Genomic DNA, 25,660 nt, shown 5'->3' with positions numbered 1-25,660 from the left:
ATCCCTGACTGTTGCAACCATTTGGGGAATGAACCAGTGGATAGAAGATCTGTGTGTGTGTGTGTGTGTGTTCATACCTCTCTCTCCGTCTCTCCTCTCTCTGTAAGTCTGCCTATCAAATAAATAAAATAAATCTTTGAAAAAAGAAAGAAAAGAAGAGTAGTTTGCACCAGCCCAGCAGTCCCCCTTGCGACTGGAGAATCCCGAGCCGTCTCCTTTTCTGCCCACAGACTTGGCACACTGCCATGCTTCTCTGGTGGAGATGAGTCAGTTGCTACAAAGCATGGACGTCCTGCATCGGACCTACTCGGCGCCAGCCATCAACGCCATCCAGGTTAGTGAGACGCCTCTCCTGCAAGCGCCCTCCCTGTCCACTCTCTCTTCTCCTCCCCAGTCTTTGACTAACAGTGGGGTGCTGTCTGGTCGGTTGCTTTAGCCAAACTCAAGGGGATGGAGGTGGCCACTTTGCTCTGTGTTTATCCCTGCTGGTTTGGTGGACCTTACTGTCTCTGCTCTCTTTCCCGTTTTGAAACAAAGGGTGGAGCTTTTGAAAGTCCCAAAAAGGAAAAGAGATCGCACAGGAGGTGGCGGTCCCGAGCTCTTGGCAAAGATGCTAAAGGAACGCTGCAGGTAACCGTTGCTTCTGCCAACAGACCGCTTGGCGCTGTGTCACCGTGTCCTGGGGCTGTTTGACTCAACCTGGAGAACACAGAAGTGAGGACTCAATAGTTGTTCTCCCCGGTCCCCCGGGCGGAGACATGGATTCAATCCTTTCCACTCTCTGGGGACTGGAATATGTGTGTTAGGAAGCCCTAGACAGGAGAGAGAAGATTTTCTAAGGGAAACGTGGCAGGAGGTTGGAGGAACTGCTTGGTTTCTCCGTGTGTTTCACCTACCTGCCCTCTTCCTGGGTTGGGTGTGTGCCTTGTTTGGTGGCTACTGTGGCCATGTGCTGTGACCCACCTCTCCTGGGGACGCTATGTGGCCTTGCCATCCCTTGGAGCCCCCAAGCCAGAGTCTCTGGGCTCAGGACCTTGTGCAGGCTCTCCTTTGCCTCTTACCACCAGTCCATCCCCTGTCCAAGCATCGCTGTGTCATGCTGGGGCCTGTCTCTCCCAATGTATCTGCTTGGCCTTTGCAAAGTAAATTGCAGCATCATCAGAATTACAGTCAATGTCAAGTGTTTAAGTGAATCATCGCATGTGCTGTTGGATATGTACTCTTTGGTTCAAGGCACTTTATGGGTTGAGGTTAAATGCTTCTAAAGTACTGAGTATCCCAATATACTGTGGGATTTAGTATATTACAGTATTTAGTATCCCTAAATACTGAGTATTGCCAGAAGTCTCAGGTGCAAATAAACGACCGCTCCCAAACTTAGCCGCTACTAACAGCCTGGGTACTGGTGGGTGCTTGCCACGGGGAAGGAATTGAGTGCAATTGAGAAAACCCATCAGCTTTAGCCGTCAGTTTCAACCCTCGGTGTTAGTGCTTCGTCAGTTCTGAAAGAACATGAGATTCCTCACCTATTTACATTTCACAAGAAGCAAGTGGCTGCAGCAAGGATCTCCCTGAGTTTTTGTTTATTTTTGTTCTTACGAGTCATGACTCGGGAGAAAGACTTACCTGTTCAGCGCTCTGGCTCAGTGCCCCAGTCCCAGAACCAAGGAAGCACTCGAAGCATTTGGGGACTGAAACGCCGTCTCTTGCTTTGGCATCGCTTTAGGTCCCTAAGCCCTTTCCTGGCCCCATAAGGCTGCACTCCTCCAATCCGAATTTGTCAACGCTGGATTTCGGAGAAGAGAAGAACTATTCTGATGGCTCGGAAACCTCATCGGAGTTTTCTAAGATGCAAGAAGATCTGTGTCATATTGCACATAAAGGTGAGTGGGCCCTGTTTCCTCCCTTTGTGTCTGATGACACTGATCCATGCGCAGCTGGACCTGGGGTGGCCGCACAGAGCACAGCGTGGTGGCTTCCTTTTCTGCGCTGTAACATTTTGGCCACCTGATTTCTATTTATTTCTTTGGTAGTGGAGACTATATTGGCAAGAGGATTCTTTTTCGTTTCTAAAGGAAGGCAGAATGTTAGAGATACAGTCAGCTCTCTAAATCTGTAGGTTCTACATCTACTGATTTAAAATACCAAAAACAAATTGTGCTGGAAATGTACAGACTTTTTTGCCTGTCCATATTCTCTAGGCAATGCAGTAATAATAAAGATTCTATAGCATTTACATTGTATTAGGTATTAAGAGTAATCTTGAGATGGTTTAAAGTATATGGAGGATATCAGGGCCAGTGCTGTGGCGCGGTCAATTAAACTACTGTTTGCGCTACTGGCATCCCATATCAGAGTGCCTGGTTCGAGCCCTGGCTACTCGACTTCTGATGCAGATCCTGGTTGATGCACGTGGTAAAGTAGCAGATGATGGCCTCAGTGCTTTGGCCCCTGCCACCCATTTGGGAAACCAGATGGAGTTCATGGCTCCTGTCTGTGAACTGGCCCAGACCTGGCTGTTGCAGCCATTTGAGGAGTGAACCAGCAGATGGAAGATCTCTCTCTCTGTCAGTCTGCCTTTCAAATAACCAACTAGATATTAAAAAAAAAAAAAAAGTATGTGGAGGGTATGATACCAAGGATGACTGTAGTTCAAGTGCTACCCAATTCCTATGATGCTATTGAGGCATCCGTTGATACTATCTAGAGGGCAGTATGACTTTATGTTCCAGCTAGTTTGTTTTTTAATTTGCCTGTCTAGTAATTACAGTTTGAAGAATCCATTTGTAGACTGTGTGGGATGGCTACATCCCATATCAGGGTGCTGGCTTGAGTCCTAGTGACTCTACTTCCAATCCAGCTCCCTGCTAATATGCCTGGGAAGCAATGGATGATGGATCATCCATTGCTTGAGTTCCTGTCACTCACATGGCAGGTCCAAATGGAGTTCCTGGCTCCTGGTACAGCTCTGGCTGTTGTGGGCATCTGGGGAGTGAACCTGTGGATAAATGATCTCTTTCTCCCTCTCCCTTGTGTGTGTGTATGTGCATGTACACTCTGCCTTTCAAATAATCTTTTTTAAAAATTAGAAATAATATCATTAGCATCTAGGGAAATGCAAATAAAAACTGGATCTCTTAGACCTTGCTTCTGGCCACATAACGTGGCATAGCCACTCTGGAAAGAGTTTGGCATTGTGTAAAACTGCTCATGTATTTACTATACAACCTAATGGTTGCATTTCTGGACATTTATCCCGCCTGAAACAATGATAAGCAAATGTTAACAGCAGGTTTATTTGCATTGGCCACAGACGGGAAACAGCTCCAGTGCCCCTCAGCAGACGAATGGTTAAACCCATACAGTAGAATACTACTCAGCAGTGCACGGGAGTGAACTGTTGATGCCTGCAGCAACCTGGATGAATCTCCGGGACATTACTCTGAGTGCAAATAGCCTGTCTCAGAGGGCTGCCTGGCAGATGGCTCCATTACCAAAGCACATTCAGCTTGACACAGGTACAGGGGTAGAGAAGAGACAGCTGTCCATCGCCTGAGTTAGGAGCAGGGGAGAAGGAAAGGGCAGGAGTTAGGGCGTGATCATAGGAGGGATCTTTGTGGTGCTGGGAAGCTCTGTGTGCTGACTGTGCATTTACATGTCCACACGTGTGGCCGAATGCACGTACACAAGTTAGTGTATTAGCATGTAAATCTGGCAAAATCTGAACAAGATCTATAATGTGAGTTTCCTAGTTTTTCAATTGTACCATTGTTAGCTGAAAGTTTCCCACTAGGAGACGCAGGCTGTAGGGTACACAAGACTTCTTTGTCCTGATTTGGCAACTTCCTGTGAGCTTATGATAATTTCAAAGTAAAAAGTTTTTTAAAAAATTAGAAGTCTGGCCCTGTGGTGCAGCAGATTAAGGCCTTGGTCTGCAGTATTGGCATCCCATGTGGGCACCAGTTCAAGTCCTGGCTGCTCCACTTCTGCTCCAGCTCTCTGCTATGGCCTGGGAAAGCAGTAGAAGATGGTCCAAGTGCTTGGGCCCCTGCATCCGCATGGGAGACCCAGAAGAAGCTCCTGGTTTCAGCCTGGCCCCTGTGGCCATCTGGAAAGTGAACCAACGGGTGGAAGACCTCTCTCTCTCTCTCTCTCTACCGCTCTGTAATTCTCTTTCAAAATAAAGAAAATAAACCTTTTTAAAAAATTAGAAATAATATAAATACCCAGTAATAGGGGATTGGGTTGTGTTAAATGCAATATAATTGTATAGTAGAATACTCAGTCCAAATAATAGTAGTAGCTGCCTTATATTGAGCATGCAACTGTGTTGGGCATTTGCTAAATTCATTAAATGCATTATTTTCTTTACTTCTGGCAGCAGTGTGTGGGGTCGATATTGTTGTAATCTCCTTGGCCTAGGTGAGAAACTGAGGCCTGGAGAAGCTAAGAACTCCCTGAGAGTCAGATGGTTTCAAAGCAGCCAGCCTGAGGCTTGAGTCCTAGCCTGCTTGATCCCGAGTCTGTACTCCTTACTTGGTTCCTCTGCTCTTGGAGATGGGCTAGCCAGGGGATGTCATTTCCATATATTCATATATATATTTATAAAAATATGAGGTTATAAAATAATGTATAGGCCCGATCCCATTTTGTGGGAAAAATAAAATATTTTTGGCATACGTAGGCATACTACAATGTCTGGAGGACCTGCACCAGTGTGTTGGTGATGGAGGCTGGGGTGATAAGGACTTTCCGTCTTTCCACTACCCTTTTTTTCTATTCAGTTTTCATATACTGGTTGTTTCCCTTAACGAGAAAAGGTGTTCAGTGGGACAAGTGCTTGCAGCCAAGGAGTTGATGCCGTCCTCTCTCTGGCCCACGTTTTTCTTCCCTCTCGTTACCGATTCCTTCAGCTCTCTCTCCCCTCAGCCTGCAGAGTCGGAGGGTGGTTAGAAGGAAAGCTTGTCGCACTTTTCACAGATTCCACCTGAGCCTCTTGTCCTCGCTGCCATGGCTTTCCTGCGATGTCGCTGTGAGATGAGAGGTGCACCCTGGCCCACACTCCACATGTGCCCCCTTGGGCCTGCTCTGGTGTGGAGTCAGGTGCAATGAGGGCTCTCTAGCTTCTGCGGGAGGAAGTTTCTATGCAGCACTGTGACTTTTAATAGCACGAGCTGGCTTGTTTGGCAATGAGGAGCCATGCCTTCCTGCAAACACAAGTGTGCTGAATGCTGCCTGCCGGGAAGGAGCAGGTGCCTCAGCAGGACACAGGTTGCTCTGTTGAGTGCATCCATGGATCCTGCCCCAGGGGAGCTCTCCGGCTTCTTGGAAGTCTAGAAGGGGCCCAGCCAGCTGTTCTGTCTTTCGGACCTTGTGTGTGTAAAACAGCTGGCGGCAGAGCTGCCACCTCCCTAGTCTCTGTCAAGGTTTGTGCTCTGAGAAATATCCAAGTACAGACAGTGACTTCCACATGGAGGCCAGCAATTCAGGCCTGTGGTTGTAGAAGGCGGATGTGCAGAGATGGGCACGTCTTCCCTCGACTAGGTCAGGGAGTGTCTTCTACAGCTGTCACTCAGGGCCACAGCTGGGCCCCGGGTCCGTGACCTTGGTGTGCTTTCTCACTTTTATATGTTCAGATTCGTTCAGATTCTGACCCTCTGCTCCTGTGTAAGCCTTGTTTGGTCACAGTGTCTGTTGTGCTTCCCCCACTGCGTCACTGTTCCATTGCTGGAACATTCCAGAACTGCTGGACACAAGGCGAGAGTGCCACAGGTGTAATATGTTCTCTGCAACCTTCGGCTTGCTAATGGCAGCTGAATTCTCCTGGTTTTGTAAATCAGGTGTGGCTGACAATCAATACTTCCCTAGTTTTTAGAGTCTTCAGTAGGGTGGGCATCGTGGTGCAGTGGGATCAGGCTGCCTCCGCCAATGCCTACATCCCATACTGGAGTGCCAATTTTTTTTTTTTTTTTGACAGGCAGAGTGGACAGTGAGAAAGAGAGACAGAGAGAAAGGTCTTCCTTTGTGCCATTGGTTCACCCTCCAATGGCCGCTGCAGCCGGCGCATCTCGCTGATCCCAAGCCAGGAGCCAGGTGCTTCTCCTGGTCTCCCATGGGGTGCAGGGCCCAAGCACTTGGGCCATCCTCCACTGCCTTCCTGGGCCATAGCAGAGAGCTGGCCTGGAAGAGGGGCAACCGGGACAGAATCCGGCGCCCCGACCGGGACTAGAACCCGGTGTGCCGGCACCGCAAGGCGGAGGATTAGCCTGTTAAGCCACAGCGCTGGCCTGGAGTGCCAATTTCGAGTCCTGGGTTGGCTCTGTTTCTGATCCAGCTCCCTGCGAATGCACCCGGGAAGCAGCAGACCGTGGCTCAACTTGAGCCCTCAGCACCCATGTGAGAAACCCATTCCAGGCGTCAGCCTGTCCCAGTCACAGCTGCTACAGCCAAGTGGATGCAATGGATGCAAAAAGATCACTCTGTCTCTCTTCTCTCTCCTCACCCTCTCTGTTCCCTGCCTCTCTGTCACTCTGCCTTTCAAATACATAAATACATCTTTAAACAATAGTAAAATTCCTTGTTAATATAGACTGTAGATTGGATTTCAATGGCAAAGCATTGAACTAATTCTTCTGGATTTGTGTTTCTGGTTTGTGTGGAACTGACTCCCACAAAAGCAAGCAATGAATGAAGTTGTAAATCCTGGAAGTTGTCAGTCATTTACGTTTCCCAAAATGTATCTTGCAGAACACTTTACCCACAAAATGCTTTAAAAAGGAACAAAGCAAGAATTTAATGCTATGACATGTTTGGAAGACACTGCTTCTGGTTCCCTTTGGATTTGCACAGGAAGCAGTAAATAGTAGAGGCTCTGAGAAGTCCTAGAGCAAAGAAACCTGTTAGTGTTGACTCAGTGATTTCCGGGGTTACTTGGGAAACCGTCCGCCCTGACAGTTAACATCCTGGACGGCAGTCACTGAGAAGCACCGTAAAGACCTGGGGAGCTGGCCGTCCACACCGGCGGGGTAACCACGCCTGCTGCTGCCCGGCTGTGGGACTCTGACTTCACTGCCGAGCTCCTCTGGTCCTCCCTTGCCTCCAGTGTCCAGTGTCCTGAGGGTCGCCCCGACTTCTGGCTCTCACATCCTGCAGTTAGCCTCCATGGCTGAGCGGTCCTGCACGGAACAGAGACTCCCTCCTGTGGCTTGTCGCTGCCAGAAGCTTTCGTGGGAATGTTCTGTCAGCGGCAGAGGCAGCAGTGAGCGGAGCTGGTGAGCAGAGTGAGGGTAGCAAAGGCAGGCAAGGGTAGGGCACAGGGTCAGAGCCCAGCTGGGACTTGAAATCAGGCACTGCAGTTGTCCCAACGGATGTCTTCACCTTCGTGCCAAATACCCTCCCCTGGGCTGGGGAATCTCCAAAGGCTGGGCTTGAGCAGAGCCTGATCAGCTCCAGAGCAGAGCTGTGATTGGTCCACAGTGCTCGTGGGCTGCCTTTGATTGGCCAGCAATAAGAGGCCACTGTGGCTTTTTTTTTTTTTTTAAGATTTATTTATTTATCTGAAAGAATTACACAGAGAGAGGGAGGGAGAGAGAGAGAGATCTTCCATCCACTGGTTGACTGCCCAAATGGCTACAGTAGCCAGAACTAGGCCTATCCTAATCTAGGAGCCAGGAACTTCTTCTGGGTCTCCCATGTGGGTGCAGGGGCCCAAGGACTTGGGCCATCTTCCACTGCTTTCTCAGGCACATTAGTAGGGAGCTGGATCAGAAGAGGAGCAGCCAGGACTCGAGCCGGCGCCCATATGGAATGCCAGCACTGTAGGCGAAGGCTTAGCCTACTACGCCACAGCGCCGGCCCTGGCCACTGTGTTTGTTTCAAGGTGCTGTGATGACAAAGTGGGCTGTGCCCCATGTGGGTTCCAGGGATAGATGGGGGGTTGCTTTGTTTGATCAGGAAGCTTCTGTGGAGAGTCTCCAGATAGAGCCTGGAGTTGGATGTTAGTTCTGGAAGTCACCACTGAACTCAATCTTGTAGAACGGGCCAACCTTGAAAGTTGGTTCATCTTCAGTAAGGAGCGGACTTGTAGTCATCAGAGGACAGAGGAACTGCAAGCCGGGGCAGGGGGCTGGGGCCTGATAAAGTCTACACCAGCGACGTGAGGGATGGGGGCTCGGCCTCACGCTGAGCACCTGGGTGCATGTGCAGTGCCGGCAGGTGAGGAGGAGCACTTGGTAAATTACCTAATGCACCTCAGCCAGTCCGGATGGAATTGGGGTTAGAAAGTATTCAAAATCAGAGACACCCTGTGAGGTTCGAAACGGGGAGCAGATTCCAGAAGATCCGATCATTCCAGGTGGTTTAGAAATGTTCAAGGGCCAGCGCTGTGGCATAGCAGGTAAAGCTGCTGCCTGCAGTGCCTGCATCCCATATGGGCGCTGGTTCGAGTCCTAGCTGCTCCACTTCCAACCCAGCTCTCTGCTATGGCCTGAGAAGGCAGTAGAAGATGGCCCAAGTCCTTGGGCCCCTGCACCCACATGGGAGATCCAAAAGAAGCTCCTGGCTCCTGGCTTCCAATCGGTGCAGCTCCAACCGTTGCGGCCAATTGGGGAGTGAACCAGTGGATGGAAGACCTCTCTCTCTCTCTCTCTCTGCCTCTCTGCCTCTCTGCCTCTCCTTCTCTCTCTGCCTCTCCTTCTCTGTGCAACTCTGACTTTCAAATAAAATAAATAAATCTTTAGAAAAGAGCATTGTAAAGAAAATGCACAGAAAATGTGTTTCCATGAGACAGGGAAGAAAAATGAGTCCTACTGTGTGTTCAGTGCCGTTTGATGGTCCACAGGGACTTCACAAAGCTCATGGAAGATGAGATGACAAGATAAGTTCAGGGCAGGCATTTGGTGCAGCAGTTAGACATCACTTGGGATGCCCACCTCCCATAGCAGAGCTCAGCTCCACTTCCAATTATAGCTTCCTGCTGATGTGCATCCAGGGTGGCAGCAGCTTGGGTCCCTGCCACCCATATGGGAGATCTGGATTGAGTTCTGGTCTCCTGGCTTTAGCTTGATTTATACTTGGCTGTTGCAGATAGAAGATTCACTCCCTCTCCCTCTCTCTCCTGCTCTCCCTCCCTCTCTAGTATTTCAATAAAATACATACATACATACATACATATGTTTTTGGAAAGAGATAAATTTGGACAACAAACAAAATTGAACCCCACGCATAGTTTGTGCATTAAAATGTTCAAAGAAAATGTGTATTTTGTGTAAACTATGCTTGAGCTTCAAAATTTTTGGAACCAAAATAAAATTTTACTCCATTTTCCATGAGCTTTTTGAAGTAGCCATGGATGTTTTCTCATTGTTTCCTGTCGACTTTATCTGTATGTGGAGATACGGAAGCAGATTTATTCCAAATCTGAATGGCAGGTCGGTGCCACGGCTCACTAGGCTAATCCTCTGCCTGCGACGCCAGCACACTGGGTTCTAGTCTCGGTCAGGGCGCCAGATTCTGTCCCGGTTGCCCCTCTTCCAGGCCAGCTCTCTGCTGTGGCCAGGGAAGGCAGTGGAGGATGGCCCAAGTCCTTGGGCCCTGCACTCACGTGGGATACCAGGAGGAAGCACCTGGCTCCTGTCTTCGGATCAGCGAGATGTGCCAGCCACAGCGGCCTTTGTGGGGTGAACCAACGGCAAAATGAAGACCTTTCTCTCTGTCTCTCTCTCTCTCTCACTGTCCACTCTGCCTGTCAAAAAAAAAAAAAAAGTTTCCAATCTGAATGGCAATGAAGTGCAGCAGCGGCAGCAGTAGGACTCCCCCTGCGGCTCTGCATCCCCAAAGGGGCAGTCCCGTGGCATTCATGGCCACGTTCCTCGAGGCCTTGACTTTGTAGATGCTGAGAAGCTGCTGAAGCCAGAGCTCAGGTCAGTTAAGAGTCCAGTGGTCCTTCAGACTTCTCTGTTGCCACCCTCCCCGTGGGTCCCCGTGACACCCTCGCTGTCCCAACTCAGCAACGGTGCATTACAGAGCCTGGAGAAAGGGGAAAGGTCGTGACCACTGAGAGTCAATCGTTTGAGGCTTGTGGTGCTCCATTCTGTGGATGCAAATTAAGGGGTTTTTTTTGTGGTCAGCCCAGGTCCCGGGCTCTCAGTGTAGCAAGAGGGTCTGCGGAGGGGCTGAGGACAGTGTGGACACGAGAGGAGTAAGCGGAGGTGCCCTCGTTGCCTTCCGATGAACATCTCATGAGAGAGGAGATGGTCCTTGTTGGCCTTGAGGGGACAGGGAGGCGGCTGATGTCTTGGCAACAGGAAAGACCGAGTTCATCCTGGGCAGAGCGTCCTGCCACGGGAGCAGGCGTGTACTGTGCTGGGAGCCTGGTGAGGGAGCCGGCCATGCCATAGAGCAGGTGCGGTGGTGCCTCTGAGGCTCTCTGTGGCTCTGAGTGTAGACGCTCATCAGACGTCCACAAGCCTGATACCCTCATCTGGATCCTGTACTTTTTAAAAAAGTTTTATTCATTTGGAAGAGAGGGAGAGAGACAGGTAGAGACAGACAGATCTTCCATCTGCTGGTTCATTCTCCAAATGCCTTCAACAGCCAGAGTGGGCCAGGCCAAAGCTGGGAGCCGGGAACTCCATCCAGGCCTCCTGTGTGGATGGCAGGCACCCAACTACTTGGGTCATAAACTGGTACCTCCCAGGGTATGCATTAGAAGAAAGCCTGAATCAGGAACAGAACAAGGAATAGAAACTGATGTGGCATGCTGGCATCCCAGGCAACATTGTAACTACTAACACCAGGTGCCCGCCCCATTGTAACTTTTGTGTCTGTCTCTGATGAACTTAGAATCATGTTAGAAAATAAGTAACACTGTTGTCACAGAGCTTACACCTAACTTCTGGAGACCTGTGCCTTTAACAATTCCTGTCTCCCCTGAGCAGCCTCTGACAGTGGCTCTGTGGGCGCTGGATCACTAGGTGGCTGGGAGTGACAGTCGTAGTGTCTGTCCTCTGTGGTCGTTGGAGAAACGTAGTGCCTGGGGAACTGGTTCTGTGACCTGTCGGCCAGATGCACAGTGGAGGCAGAGTGTTACCCTTCCAATGAAGCGTCCTCGTGCAAAAATTTCTGCTGATTTCATACTGCCTCAGTCTGATCAGCTATGCATTTTGAAAAAAACTGTATTTCCAGCCAGTTTTAAAATTTCAGTAGAAATCTTCAGTGTGGTTGAAAGCCAGAGGAATTCATCTGGGGCAACGGCGGCCAGCTGAGCACTGTGTGTATTTTATTTGGAGCAATAAACATGACAGGGAAGTAGCCGCCCCCAGAGCCCGCAGAGATGGTTGTGGTGAGCCAGTGCTGGGGGCTGGGTTTGGCCGCTGGTGCTTATCTAAAAAGCAAGTTCACTGCACTACTCGCTGCTCTCCCCGAGCCTGTTCTACTACTCAACAGATTCTGGCCAGTCCCTCATTCACGGACCCTCTGCTCTGTGTGCACTTAATTACAAGTGCAGTCCTAAAGCATTGACTCAGAGCTGGCGTCCAGATCTCCACAGACCACAGTCCCATTGCTCTCGTCCTCATGTAACTCTCACCACCCTCGTCATGAATGTGGGAATGTTCATTATGTGGTACACGCCGCACACTGGGTTCAATGCTTTCCCTGCAGCATCTTCTGGAATCCTCATCCCCATCGTGCATGAACCCTATGATCAAATAGCTCAGAAGTACACGCTCTCATCATCCTCACCTGTGACCGAGGATGCTGGGATTTAGGCAGTCACATACTTGTTCAAGGTCATGGTGTGCATAACTGATGGAGCAGGTACGAACCTGGTGCTGACGGTGGAGCCCTGAGTCAATACTTTGTCAGTCCGTTTGCTGTGCCCTCTTTGTCTTCTGTTGATTGAATCAGCACTGTGTGTGTGTGTGTGTGTGTGAGAGAGAGAGAGAGAGAGAGAGAGAGAGAGACAGATGTGTGACTTTGTGATGATGCTCTAGGTGCATCACTAAATGCCACAACCTCAGACAAGTGCAGTGACAGCGTAGAGAGGTCCAGCCAGCCATCTTCCTGGCTGTTAAGTGAAGGAAATAAGTCATTTAGTTTCTGTGCTACTACCTAGGCCACCCTGAGATACTAATGCTTCTAAAAATGAGAGCCTGTAGAATTCAGTCACATGCCAGGTCATTTGAGAAGAGGTCTGTCTCAGGCTCTTCCTTCTCCCTGTCCTTCTGAAACAAAGACCACACAGGAGACTGGAAAGAGGATATTCACACGGGATATCCATGGTCAGTAATTTAGATGGCAATATTCTCATTTCTAGCAGGTAACACATAATGCAATCAAACCCTGATGAGTTTTTGGCCTTATGTGTTAATCTGTTTTAAAATTTCCAGTTAGGCACTTGGGTGCCTGACAGTACTAAGCTCTCATTACCCCTGAATGCTCGCTCAAGGGTCAGAGCAGCTAAAATGCCAGGATAAGAAGTAGGGGATTCTTGGCCGGCGCCGCGGCTCACTAGGCTACTCCTCCGCCTTGCGGCGCCGGCACACCGGGTTCTAGTCCCGGTCGGGGCACCGATCCTGTCCCGGTTGCCCCTCTTCCAGGCCAGCTCTCTGCTGTGGCCAGGGAGTGCAGTGGAGGATGGCCCAAGTCCTTGGGCCCTGCACCCCATGGGAGACCAGGAGAAGCACCTGGCTCCTGCCATCGGAACAGGGCAGTACGCCGGCCGCAGCGCGCCTACCGCGGCGGCCATTGGAGGGTGAACCAACGGCAAAGGAAGACCTTTCTCTCTGTCTCTCTCTCACTGTCCACTCTGCCTGTAAAAAAAAAAAAAAAAAAAGAAGTAGGGGATTCTGGTTCTGCAGTTGGATGAGCTAACAAAGAGGGCAGGCAGCACCTTCTTTTGAAATAATTTCAAACTTAGAGAAAAGTTGGAGGAATAATATAAAAATTCATCACTTTTAGTATTTTACCACATGTATTTATTTGAAAGGCAGAGTTACAGAGGGAGAAAGAGAGACCTTGCATCTGGTGGCTTACTTCCCAAATGGCAGCAGCAGCCAGGTCTGGGCCTGGCCAAAGCCAGGAGCCCAGAGCTTCTTCCAGATCTCCCATGTGGGTGCAAGGGCTCAAGCACTTGGGCCATTCTCCACTGCTTTCCTGGGAGCATTAGCAGGGACCTAGATCAGAAGTGGAGCAGCTGGGTCTTGAACTGGTGCCCAGGGGATGCCAGCACTGCAAGCAGCAGCTTTATCTGCTATGCCACAACACTGGCTCCATATTTTATTTTTTAAAATTTAGTTATTTATTTGAAAGTCAGGATTACAGAGAGGGAGAGAGAGGTCTTCAATCTGCTGATTCACTCCCCACTTGGCTGCAATGGCCGGAACTGTGCCAGGAGCCAGGAGCTTCTTCTGGGTCTCCCACATGGGTGCAGGGGCCCAAGGACTTGGGCCATCCTCTACTGCTTTCCCAGGCCACAGCAGAGAGCTGGATCATAAGTAAAGCAGCCGGGACTTGAACCAGTGCCCATATGGGATGCCGGCACTACAGGTGGCGGCTTCACCCACTATGCCTCAGCATTGGCCCCGATGTCATTCTTTTTTAAAGATTTCTTTTATTTAGTTGAAAGACAAAGTTACAGAGAAAGGGGGAGAGACATGGCAAAGAGAGAGATCTTCTATCCACTGGTTCACTCCTGAAATGGCCACATCGGCCAGGGCTGGGCCCGGCCAAAGTTAGGAGTCGGGAACTCCATCTGGGTCTCCCCCACGGATTGCAGGGAACCACGTACTCAGGCCATCTTCCCCTGCTTTCCCAGGTGCGTTAGCAGGGAGCTGGATAGCAAGCGGGTAGGGATGCCATCATTGCAGGCGGCTGCTTAACCTTCTGGGCTACAACACTGGCCCCCGTCATGTCATTTCTTATGGCTTAATTCTTTATTTCTGACCAGGGATATTCTTTTATATAACACAGTATGGTTATGCAGTTCAGGAAATAATTGAAGCAATACTCTCATCTCTTCTACTTTCCACATTCCAATGTTGCCAGTGGTGCTAATAATGTCTTTAACACCCTTTCCCCTTGAGTATAGGATCTGGTCCATGACCACACCCTGCAGTGGCTGGTCATGCTTTATAGCTGCCTTTCACTGGGACCGATTCCTCGGCTGATGCTTTTGAAGAATACAGGCCAATTTAAAAAAAAACAAAACAAAACACCAGAAGGCTCCTCATCTTGGGTTGTCTGCATATCCCAGGGCAGATGTGCAGAGGAGCGACTGTGCCTTTTCCAGGGCATCACACCTGAGAGCACGCAGAGTCCATCCGACTCTCACTTGTAATTAATTCTGAGCCCCTGGTTAAGGTGCTGTGTAGGTTTCTGGCAGCATTACTATTAGCATTTGTCAGCTGATAGCCAATAATTTTATTCTTAATCATTTCCAGTCTCTGGGGACATAAAGCAAACTAAATGCTGATCATTGAGAGTGCAAAGCATATTCCAAGTATCAAACCATCTTGATGACAGGTTGTAAAATCGTGGGCTGTCAGAGTGCATGGGGGCCTTAGAATTGCCACATGTATGTGCATATGTGTGTTAACTTTAGTAGACTTTATTTTTTGAGCAGTTTTGGGTCCACAGCAGAATTGAGCAGGAAATCCAGAGGGCTTCCATCAATCCCTCAACTCCCTGCAGGTGCAGCCTCCACTACCCAGCACCTCACACCAGGGTGGTGCATCTGGTGCAGTACTTGAAGCTACAGGGACACATCTGTCCCACCCCAAGCCCATAGTTTATGTCAGGGTGAACTCTGGGTGCTGTGCCTTGCAGTGTCTTTCTGTAAGCCAATGTGGAGCGTACATTTGCTGTATTCAGAAGATTCAGGGCTGTCACTTTGCTAAATGCCATGAGAAGTGCAGTTTTCTGTGTTCTGTTATAAATTATGCCTCTTATTGCTTTTTGTAATGATTGTCTCTTTATAGTTTACTTCACTTTAAGGTCAGCTTTTAATACCATATCGGCGGAGAGAGAGAAACTGAGGCAGCTGATGGAGCACGAAGCCTCGCCCTCCCCTTCTGCTCAGGTCCTCGGTCTGAAGCACGCCCTGTCATCTGTAAGTTACATGTCTGTGTCACGCAAATGCCTGGAAATGTATCCAGCACATGAAGTTTTTATATTTTCCATGTCAGCAGTTGTGTTAAAAATGCATGAGAAACCAAACAAATGGCCCAAAGGATAGTCTAGTCTTTCATAGGATCTGGTTATCGAAAGCACCAAAACCCAGCCTACTCCGAATCTCAGTACCTAGTGTTTGGTCAATTGTTAAATTCTATACGTTTGGTTTCCTCTGATTCATCTCAGTTTTTCCATTCCTATCAGACTTGCGTGGTGTGTTTGTGTGTTTGTCTTACAGGCCTTTCTTTGTTAACATTCACAAAATCTGACAGTTGGGAAGCAGTTTTGTGGCCCTGAGACCCCACACGCCATAGACTGACCTAACAGATGCCAGGTGGCCCGGCAAAGCTCCCATTCATACTCTTAGCTGCTCTCCTGCAAAGCAGTGAGCCAGCTGAGGGCTCCTTCAAGGGCAGGACGTTATTCCATCTGATAAGACAGTGCAAAGCATCTAGAGCAGAGTCAGGCAGGTGTCTGTCGGGTTAGCCTTGTGTCTGCAACAGCAGGAAAACCACTGTCGATGCCTTCATGATCTGCACTCAGCCTTTCTCTTGCACGCTCTGTCTCCTCTTTTCATCAGCTTCGATTCGTTCATCAAAATAGTCGGGCTCCATTAAGGAGATTGTCCTACTGCTGTTGAAATAGCTGAAGTTATCTGATCATTCACTCTGTTGAGAAGCTAGAAAAGTTTAGAAGCATCATACTTCCTGTGTGTGGTCTTTGTTTATACTTTGGAATTCCTATTTTAAAAAAAGAAAGAGTGTGTGTGCATGCGAAATTGCCACCAGAAGCCAAACTGAATTTTCTATTTCAGATCAGGTAGGAGATGAGTTGTAGAATCTTGTTCCCAGAAACGAAGACAGACATGGGAGATCTAGAAAAAATGTCCATGTGTATTTTCTATTCATTATGTCACTGAGACGAGTAATTCTCTTGGTATAAAGTTAGTGGTAACTCTCTTACCAGTGGCACATATGATTGTTGTACAATATTTAAGGACTGCTCACTCAGTGAATCATTCCAAGCATGCTGCCTTTGAAAGAAAAATTAAATATAATGTTAAGAATTGAACAAGAGGGGCCGATGCCATGGTACAGTAGGTTAATCCTCCACCTGGAGCTCCAGCATCCCATGTGGGTGCGATTCTAGTCCCAGCTACTCCACTTCCGGTCCAGCTCTCTGCTGTGGCCTGGGAAGGCAGTGGAGGATAGCCCAAGTCCTTGGGTCCCTGCACCCATGTGGGAGACCAGGAGGAAGTGCCTGGCTCCTGGCTTCGGATTGGTGCAGCTCCAGCCATTACATCCATTTGGAGAGTGAACCAACGGAGGGAAGACCTTTCTCTCTGTTTTTCCCTCTCTCCCTCTCACTCTCTGTAACTCTAACTCTCAAATAAAACAAAATCTTTAAAAAAAAAAAAAAAGAATTGAACAAGATAGAGTCTTAATGTTGTCTCCTGGTCTGAGATAGAGAAATCCCTTTGCATTGTGGTAAACCGCAGGCTACACCCCGGGCACTACTTTGGTTTGAGAACAGCAAAGCGTTTGGGTTTCTAAGCTTATTTCTGGGTGGTCCAGTGCATGTCTTACTGTTCCCTTTAGGCTGGCTTTCAGTGCAATTAGGAGATGCCTCCACTGGGCTTCCCAAAGACATTCATTTCTCCATGACCGACCGTCCCCTCCCTGCCCTCTTCCCAGGGATGCGTGTGCTCACCTTGTTGATCTGCTCCTGTGCCCATTGAAGTATCTTGGGCCAGCGTTGTTCTCACCTTTGCTGAAGAACTCATTCTCACCCAGGTTGATAATTTTGGATGCATATGATGAAACAGAAGGGTCTTTCCCGCCCCCCTCTTTTTTTGGGGTGGGTCTTGGATTCCTAGTTAGATTCAACTTTGCTTTTTAAAAATAAAATGTTTAGAGTCCTCTGAGAATGATATATTGATGCTGTATTGATATAGTGACATCTTGGTGTACACACACACACACACACACCAATGATATATAGATGCTAGTGACATCATGGTGTACACACACACACACACCAATGATATATAGATGATAGTGACATCATGGTGTACACACACACACACACCAATGATATATAGATGACATATTGATATAGTGACATCTTGGTATATTTCTTTCTTCTGCCTGTGCTTTACAAAGGAAAGAGAAGCTACTAAAATAGTACAGTTTTCAAGCTCTGCTAAGATTCCAGCCCCTGTACCCATGGCATCCTGGCCATGAGTCCAGAGAGGTTGTCATGTGTGGGCTCCGTGGTCACTGTTTCCTAAGCAATCCTTGCAGGCTTTCACATAACCCCTCCTCTTTCTGTGGGTGCCCAAACCAAAACCTCCGCCACTGCTGGAGATGCAGGCGGTGGACAAAGCAAGACCCAGTGCTTCGATGGCAAAGCCTGACTTTTAGGAAGTCAGGAAGACAGACAGGGGGAACCTCCGTGCAGGCCCCGGGGGAGCTCACTCTGGGAGTGTCTGGGGGACCCCTCAGGGTACCTTGTCCCCTGGGAAGACAGACCACTGGGGGCCTGTGGGCTGTGAAGGAAACCTTTGACCTTTGAGCCAGGCCTTTCCTTGTCGAAGGGGCTGAGAAACGGGCCCTGTGCAGGGGAACACGAAGCAGGCCAGGGTAGCACCATGGATGCTCACATCTCACATCCGACCATTGCCATTGCCAGGGCTATGGTCCTTAAGTCCTTGTACAGGTAAGTGAAGTGCCATTTGTAATCTGGTTTTAAAAAGCAGTAGCCTTAATCCTAAAGAATGAGTGAAATAACCCACCACCTTTATTGGAACAAAGCAAAGCTGGTCTCCCACAAAGTTTTGCTTCTCAGGAGTTTTCTAAGGGTCTGATTCCACCTATGTGACCATTAGATCACATTGAAATTGGCCCAGTGGTAGGAGCAGGGGCCACTGTTCTCAAGAAAGAGGGAACAAAGAGAGTGGAAGTCTCAGAGGAGGAGGAGATGCTGGGAGACCCTGGGCAGGGGCCGGTATGGCCCAGGCCTGCCCTGTCTGGAGGGAGGACCCCTCTCCCTGCCCTCCACTGCCAAGTTTCCTGTCGGTTCCCTCTCGGGCAGCTCAGCCCCCACCCCTGTGCCTGCATTCAAGGGGGCGCCAGTGCATCCCCGGGAGGTTTGCTGGGCTCTCAGGGACCTCCTGGTGGGGCCCACTGCATCTCTGCAGCATCCACTCATTAATGGAGCCCACTATTTTTTTTTTTTAACATGTTCCAGGCCCTAGCACAAAACACTGAGCTTAAAGAACGCTTACGCAGAATCCATGCCGAGTCTCTGCTCCTCGAGCCCTCCGCTGGTGCCACGTCCGGTGACAGCCTGGCAGAGGTGGGTAGGTTTCCCCGGGCCGGTGACATCTCTGCCACGGCCACCCCTGCCTCCTGCCTGGCTCTCCGGATTCCAAAGCCTTCTTGAGCCCCTGCCGCCAATCGCACTTGCCAGCTGCTCTTGTCTTGCTTTGGCCTCCTTTCACCTCATGGCGTCCTAAACGTCGCCCCTCACACAGGTGTCGCTGCAGAGGGGCCTCCAGGGGGCGACAGGTGCTTTTAACCCCCACCCTCCCTGCCCTGTTCTCCGCGGCTTTTCCCTTCCCACTGGCGCCTCTCTCTGCACGCTCTCAGGGCAAGCACTGCCTTGAGACTGTAGCGGCTCGGTTGGTTCTTCTGAAGGTTGGGGGTGCGTTTCGAATGAGAAATTTGAGAGAGATACAGGTGCATGCCGCCACAAATAAATCAAAGGCACATGTGTATCTCTGGCTGCCTCCAATGCGCCAGATGTTTCACGAACCAATTTATTAGACCGAGTGCATTAAAAAACAAGGCAAGGGAGGTAAGAGACACAGCGCGTGTATGTATGGAAACTTTTTAGAGAAGCTTCCGATGTTTTGATGTTTTCTTATAATCCTTCTTCCTTTCCAGGAAAACGAGCCCCTCCCATCCTGCCTTCTTCCCACCTTGGGAAGCCGTTGAGGGGGGGCACTGACGTCAGTAGAGACCCCAGGTGGCTGCCCCAGTTGAAGTACAGACAGTGCCACCTGCTGACGGCCCTTCTGCCTGACAGTGGGGGGGGGATGGGGTGGGTCTCCCTGTCTCTGCAGGGGGTCTCTGGTTTAGTATACTTATGGGGCCAGTGGCAGTGGTGGACTAGGGAATTCTACAGACCCATTGTCCCCAGAGACAATAGAACCCAGACCCAAACAGCCACCTTGCAGGATTGAGCGCCCTAATGTGACGGGTGGCCTCTGCTTTAGACCTAGGCAAAGACACATGCTCACCAGGCAAGCCCCGCTTTGAACGTGCACCTCATGGGCCAGCACCAGGCTGGTCTCAGCCTTGAGTGGCCGTCCCTCAGGGCTGTTAGCTGCCAGGCCTTTCTCTGGTTTCATGCATATTTCCTGAGAGTGCTTGCCTTTTCAATGCCATGGCCACGTGAATCGCATTTATCCACGGAGCAAAGAGTTAGTTAGATAAGCTTTACCGGAGGCTTGTTGAATTCGTGCTCAGCGCGTATATATTTGGGGCTTTGTGTATCTTGGGAAGAAGTCCAGGATCACAGCTCTTTTAAAATGCATATGTTTAACCTGATCTCAAAAGGGACAAGGTCCCTGAGGGGTGGCAGCCACACCCCTCAAGCTCCCACCTCCCAAAGCGGCCTTCTTGAGACTTGAACCAGGGATGCAGTTGTCTCGTTCCCTCTCTGGGAGACTTTGCATCCCGTGTTTTATCCCTGTTGCCACTGAGTGACTCATGCTGACTTTCCCGGCAGAGGAAAAGCCGTTGGTGTCTCCAGGAAATGGTGCCGGAGTCAGTGGCAACGGCTGCCCACACGGAAAACTCCTGTCCGTGTTTGTGCTGACTCCCAGGCACTTTGAATAATGCTCTGCTGGGTCGTGCTAGCCCCTGCCCCTGTGGTCAGGTGAGGTCCCCGTTTTGAGGACCTCTCGCTGTCTTTGCTTACTTCCTGTTACCTCATTTTAGCTGCATTAATTACCCACCTTTGGTGTCAGGCCCTGACCACTTGAATTTTTTACAAAATGTTTTTATTTATTTATTTATTTATTTGAAAGGCAGAGTTACAGAGAAGCAGAAGCAGAGAGAGAGAGAGAGAGAGAGAGAGAGAGCGAGCGCTGCAATGGCTGGAGCTGGGCTGATCCAAAGCCAGGAGCCAGGAGCTGCTTCTGGGTCTCCCACATGGGTGCAGGGGCCCAAGGACTTGGGCCATCTTCTGCTGCTTTCCCAGGCCACAGCAGAGAGCTGGATCAGAAGTGGAACAGCCGAGACTCAAACCAGTGTCCATACGGGGATGCTGATGTTGTAGTTGGCAGCTTTACCACAGTGTCGGCCTCCACTTAAATTCCTAAACATCGGCCGGCGCCGTGGCTTAACAGGCTAATCCTCCGCCTTGCAGCGCCGGCACCCCGGGTTCTAGTCCCGGTCGGGGCGCCGGATTCTATCCTGGTTGCCCCTCTTCCAGGCCAGCTCTCTGCTATGGCCCGGGAGTGCAGTGTAGGATGGCCCAAGTGCTTGGGCCCTGCACCCGCATGGGAGACCAGGAGAAGCACCTGGCTCCTGCCATCGGATCAGCGCGATGCGCCGGCCGCAGCGCGCTGGCTGCAGCGGCCATTGGAGGGTGAACCAATGGCAAAAAGGAAGACCTTTCTCTCTGTCTCTCTCCCTCTCACCTTCCACTCTGCCTGTCAAAAAAAAAAAAAAAAAAAAAATTCCTAAACATCCCCCTTCCAGGGTGGGCATTTGAATCAGTGGTTGTAACACTGGTTGAGATGCCTGCATCCCATTTTGGAGTACTTGGGTTCAAGTTCAGGCTCCACTCCTGTTTCCAGCTTCCAGCTACCATGCACCCTTGGAGACAACCAGTGATGGCTCAAGTACTCGGGCCCCTGCTATTCATATTGGAGATCAGAACTGAGTTCCCAGCTCCCAGTTTTGGCCTAGCGTGGACTTGGTCATGGCAGTCATCTGGAGGAGGGAACCAGTGAATGGGAGCTCTCTCTCTGCCTGGCTCTGTCTCTGTGCCTCTCAGATAATAAAAAAATAATTTTTTATTAAAAAATAAAATACCCCCTTTCCTATTAGAAATCACCCCCATAACCTGTCAAGTCCTATTTTTATATTCCTGAATGTGAAGATTTACTATTATCACATTGTCAGTGCTTAGATTATTCTGTATTATTTCAGGTTTCAAATAAAGGCCAATTGATTTTCAGAAGTAGCATCCTGTAACATTTAAAGTTCATCTTTTAAAAATATATATTTTTCTGACCACTAGGAAAAGAAAATAAAGTTCATTTAAGATACCAAAACAGAAAGAACCTTAAAGAAAAATCTGAAAGAGAAAAAAAGGACCTAGTTCTTTTCTTCACCAACTGTTTTCTATATTTCTAGATTCCACAGGCATTTGAATGTATTAACTCACAACCCTAACTACTCCTTAATGTGGTAGATGGTGATAGATTCATTTAAGAGACAAGAAAAGTAAAGCCCAGAGGGTTTAAGTAGTTTGCCCAGACACATAGCATGAGAGAGAGAGAGAGAGAGAGAGAGAGAGCTGGAACTGAAATCCATGTGTAGTGAGGCCAAAGCACTGGTTTCCTCAATAGCATCACATTGCTACACAATGAAGAAAGCCACACCACGCTGGAAGACTTCCTGAAGCTCCAGGGTGAGAATCAGAGGGTAATGGTGTGAGAATGGGACAGAACAGCTACCTCACACACTGGAGCATTTTATATACAAAAGAATTAAGTATAGGAATACAAAAGGCATCAAAAACCATGAGAAAGCGATGGATAAATTAGGTCATTGCAGCCCAAAGCAATTTGAAAGGAAATTTAGATCTTTTACTTGCACACTAAAATGAATCACCAGCCAATTTGAGTTAAATATAAAAATTGACACAGAAGGATATTGATTTATTTACCAAACTTGGAGGAGAATTTCCTGAATTATGGAAAAGAAGATTACAAAAGAATTATTAATCTGAGAAAAAAATGATTGTCAAAAAATTAAGGCAAATAGTAGATTAGGAAAAATATTTTCAGAGAAATATGTCGGCAGTGAACAAATAATATCAGGAACTTATGACCTCAATAAGTAAATGGGAAAATGCCCATGGCACTGGCATCTTTTTTTTTCCTCTCTCTTTTTTTATGTTTTTAATTTTTTAATTTTTTTTTTTTGACAGGCAGAGTGGACAGTGAGAGAGAGAGAGACAGAGAGAAAGGTCTTCCTTTGCCGTTGGTTCACCCTCCAATGGCTGCCGTGGCTGGCGTGCTGCAGCTGGCGCACCGCACTGATCCGAAGCCAGGAGCCAGGTGCTTCTCCTGGTCTCCCATGGGGTGCAGGGCCCAAGCACTTGGGCCATCCTCCACTGCACTCCCGGGCCATGGCAGAGAGCTGGCCTGGAAGAGGGGCAACTGGGACAGAATCCAGCACCCTGACCGGGACTAGAACCCCGTGTGCCGGCGCCACTAGGCGGAGGAGTAGCCTGTTGAGCCACAGTGCCGGTGACACTGGCATCTTATATGGGCTCTGGTTCCGTTCGAGTCCCGGCTGTTCCTCTTCCAGTCCAGCTCTCTGATATGACCTGGGAAAAGAATGGAAGATGACCTAAGTGCTTGGGCCCCTGCACCCCATGGGAGACCCGGAGGAGGCTCCTGTCTCCTGGCTTTGGACTGGCCCAGCTCCAGCCATTGCAGCCATTTGAGGAGTGAACCAGCAGATGGAAGTACTCTCTTTCTCTAACTTTGCTTCTCAAATAAATAAATATTGTTTAAAATTATTTTATTTATTTGAAAGGCAGAGTTAAGGGGCAGGGGTCTTCCATCTGCTGGTTCACTCCCCAAATGGCCAGGGTTGGGCCTGATCAAAGCCCAGAGCCAGGAGCTTCTCCCACACCTCCCGTGTGGGTGCAGTGTCCCAAGGACTTGGGCCATCTTCCGCTGCCTTCGCAAGGACAATAGCAGGGAGCTGGATCCAAAGTAGAGCAGCCAGGACTCGAACTGGTGCCCATATGGGATACCAGCATTGTAGGCAGAGGCTTTAACCACTTTAGCACAACGCTTGCTCCCAAAGGTCGTAATTTTTTTTTGAAAGATTTATTTATTTGAAAGAATTACAGAGGGAGACACAGGGAGAGAGCTTCCATCCACTGGTTCACTCCCCAAATGATCACAATGACCAGGGTTGGGCCAGGCCAAATCAGAGATCCAGGAGCTTCATCTGGGCTTCCCACTTGGGTGCAGGGGACCAAGCACTTGGGCCATCCTCCACTACTTTCCCAGGTGTATTAGCAGGGCTCTAGATTAGAAGAGGAGTGGCTGGGACTTGAACCAGAGCCCACATGGGATACCAGCATTGCAGGCAGTGGCTTTATGCACTATGCCTTAGCACCAGCCCTAGCATAATTTTCAACAAATTCCCAAATGTAGATGGTTGTGGGATTTATTTTTTTAAATTCTTGCTCTTTATAAATTCACAGGAAGGTGCAAAGAAATGCAGTAGAAGGTCCCATTCACCCTTCTGCCCACGTTCACATCTCCAATAATCGTTCATTCATCAGCACCATGAAAGTTGAAGCAATTAGATTAATTTAAAAGTTTTTCTGCATTATAATGTTTGATGCCCTTAATGTAGAGTTGTAGAGAAAGTAGGGGTTTTCTTCCTCATGAGTGTAATTAAACATGTGTTGCTTACAGTATAGGTTTTGCCTCAAACATTTTTAATAATTCACCTGAAGATTGATTCTAAGAACTAAAATAGAAGCAAAGACAATGCTTGCAAATAGACTCCCCATCTTTGTAAATCCAAAATCGCCCTTAATTTCCAAGAAAGAGAATTGTTATTCTATGACCCACACATCTAAAGAAATATTAAAGCTCCTTGTCTCCAAGAATCCTTAGTAGCCCAAGAAATGTTCACAGTTTAAAGTTAATTAAACATAGCAGATGATATACAGGCTATGAACACTTTAATCCTAGTTTAATAAAAAATAAAACCTAGGCGCAAGTATTAAGGCACTGCTTGGATTGGCCAAATTCCATATCAGAGTGCTGGTTTGAGTACTCTACTCCATTTGTGATCCAGCGTCCTGCCAAGGTGTAGCCTGGGAGGGAGGCGATGCCTCCAGTGCTTATGTAGTGTGATTACAGTGATTTCCAGAGGGAGAAAAACGATATGCATAACAAGGATTGGACTTGTATCACAATGCTGGTCATCTGATGGTATTATGGGATGTGCCTTTCTGTTGATTTTGTTTGCAATATGAACAATAGCTTAGTAACCCCTCATGCAGTACAAACACAATGGACAATTACTGACTTGAACGGACTCTGTTAAGGTTGTAATAAATGAGACCCTGAATTGCTGCAGCCCTGCTGAGCTTCCTATTGGAGTTCCTATGAAGTCATTGGAGTAGGGGGACACCAGATAGGGCTAGGGGCCAGGAGTACAGAGTGAGCATCCCTCATCCAAAAACCCCAAGTACTCCAAAGTCAAGCTGAGCGCTGACAACACCACGAGTGGAAAGTTCCAGTCCTGACTTCACGTGATGAGTCACAGTCAAAATTCAAGTGCACTAAAAATATTGCATAAAATTTATTTTCAGGCCCTATGTATAAGGTGCACATGAAACATGAGTGAGTTTTGTGTTTACGCTTGGGTCACATCCCCAAGATACTATGTTTTATTTATTTATTTATTTATTTATTTATTTTTGGACAGGCAGAGTGGACAGTGAGAGAGAGAGACAGAGAGAAAGGTCTTCCTTTTCCATTGGTTCACCCCTCAATAGCTGCTGCGGCCAGCGCACCGCGCTGATCCCAAGCCAGGAGCCAGGTGCTTCTCCTGGTCTCCCATGCGAGTGCAGGGCCCAAGGACTTGGGCCATCCTCCACTGCACTCCTGGGCCATAGCAGAGAGCTGGACAGGAAGAGGAGCGACCGGGACAGAATCCAGAGCCCCGATCGGGACTAGAACCCGGGGTGCCGGTGCCACAGGCGGAGGATTAGCATATTGAGCTGCGGCGTGGCAATACTATGTTTTGTACATGCACCTATTCCAAAATCCAAAACCTGCTCCCAAGCCCCTGCTCCCAAGCTTTCAGGGTAAGGGAAACCTATAATGCTTTGATCAGCCAGGAATTCCTTCTGAGCCTTCAGGGTAGGAAGAAGAAGACAGGAGAGCACAGAGTGACTGGTGATCAGTTATTGAGTAGAACGAGTAAATAAATCATTGGCCTCTCACGCAGCCGACACATGAAGATTCCATTGCTTAAGTGAGCCTTAGAGAGCTCGGCTAATCACCGGGGTGTCTTCTAGCTCCTCGCTCTGTGCCGGTCTCTCTCTCCCCCGAAAGAGGACCAGTGGTCCTTATTTACAGAGTCTAAAGTGACCTCCTGGGGAGGGCAGAGGCACAACTACTTTTCAGAGGGCTGCTCGGATGTGA

At 48.9% G+C, this 25,660-nt stretch overlaps 1 protein-coding gene across 5 annotated transcripts in view; it reads left to right on the top strand.

Annotated features, from left to right (window-relative positions):
• OSBPL3 (oxysterol binding protein like 3) overlaps nt 1-25,660 on the top strand; it is a 205,149-nt gene that overhangs the window by 129,479 nt on the left and 50,010 nt on the right. For 2 of the 5 annotated variants that reach the window (XM_062178451.1, XM_062178452.1), the window contains exons 9-13: nt 231-334; nt 538-630; nt 1,727-1,883; nt 14,979-15,109; nt 18,421-18,528. In XM_062178451.1, coding sequence (XP_062034435.1) covers nt 231-334; nt 538-630; nt 1,727-1,883; nt 14,979-15,109; nt 18,421-18,528 — 593 coding nt within the window. The remainder of the gene's footprint in view (nt 1-230; nt 335-537; nt 631-1,726; nt 1,884-14,978; nt 15,110-18,420; nt 18,529-25,660) is intronic. The other 3 variants (XM_062178453.1, XM_062178454.1, XM_062178455.1) reach the window with 3 other exon arrangements.

This window comes from Lepus europaeus, chromosome 20 (assembly GCF_033115175.1).
Source record: "Lepus europaeus isolate LE1 chromosome 20, mLepTim1.pri, whole genome shotgun sequence".
Taxonomy (NCBI): domain Eukaryota; kingdom Metazoa; phylum Chordata; class Mammalia; order Lagomorpha; family Leporidae; genus Lepus; species Lepus europaeus.
The sequence above is the reverse complement of the archived record's forward strand: the minus strand, read 5'-3'. Positions and strand labels throughout refer to the sequence as shown.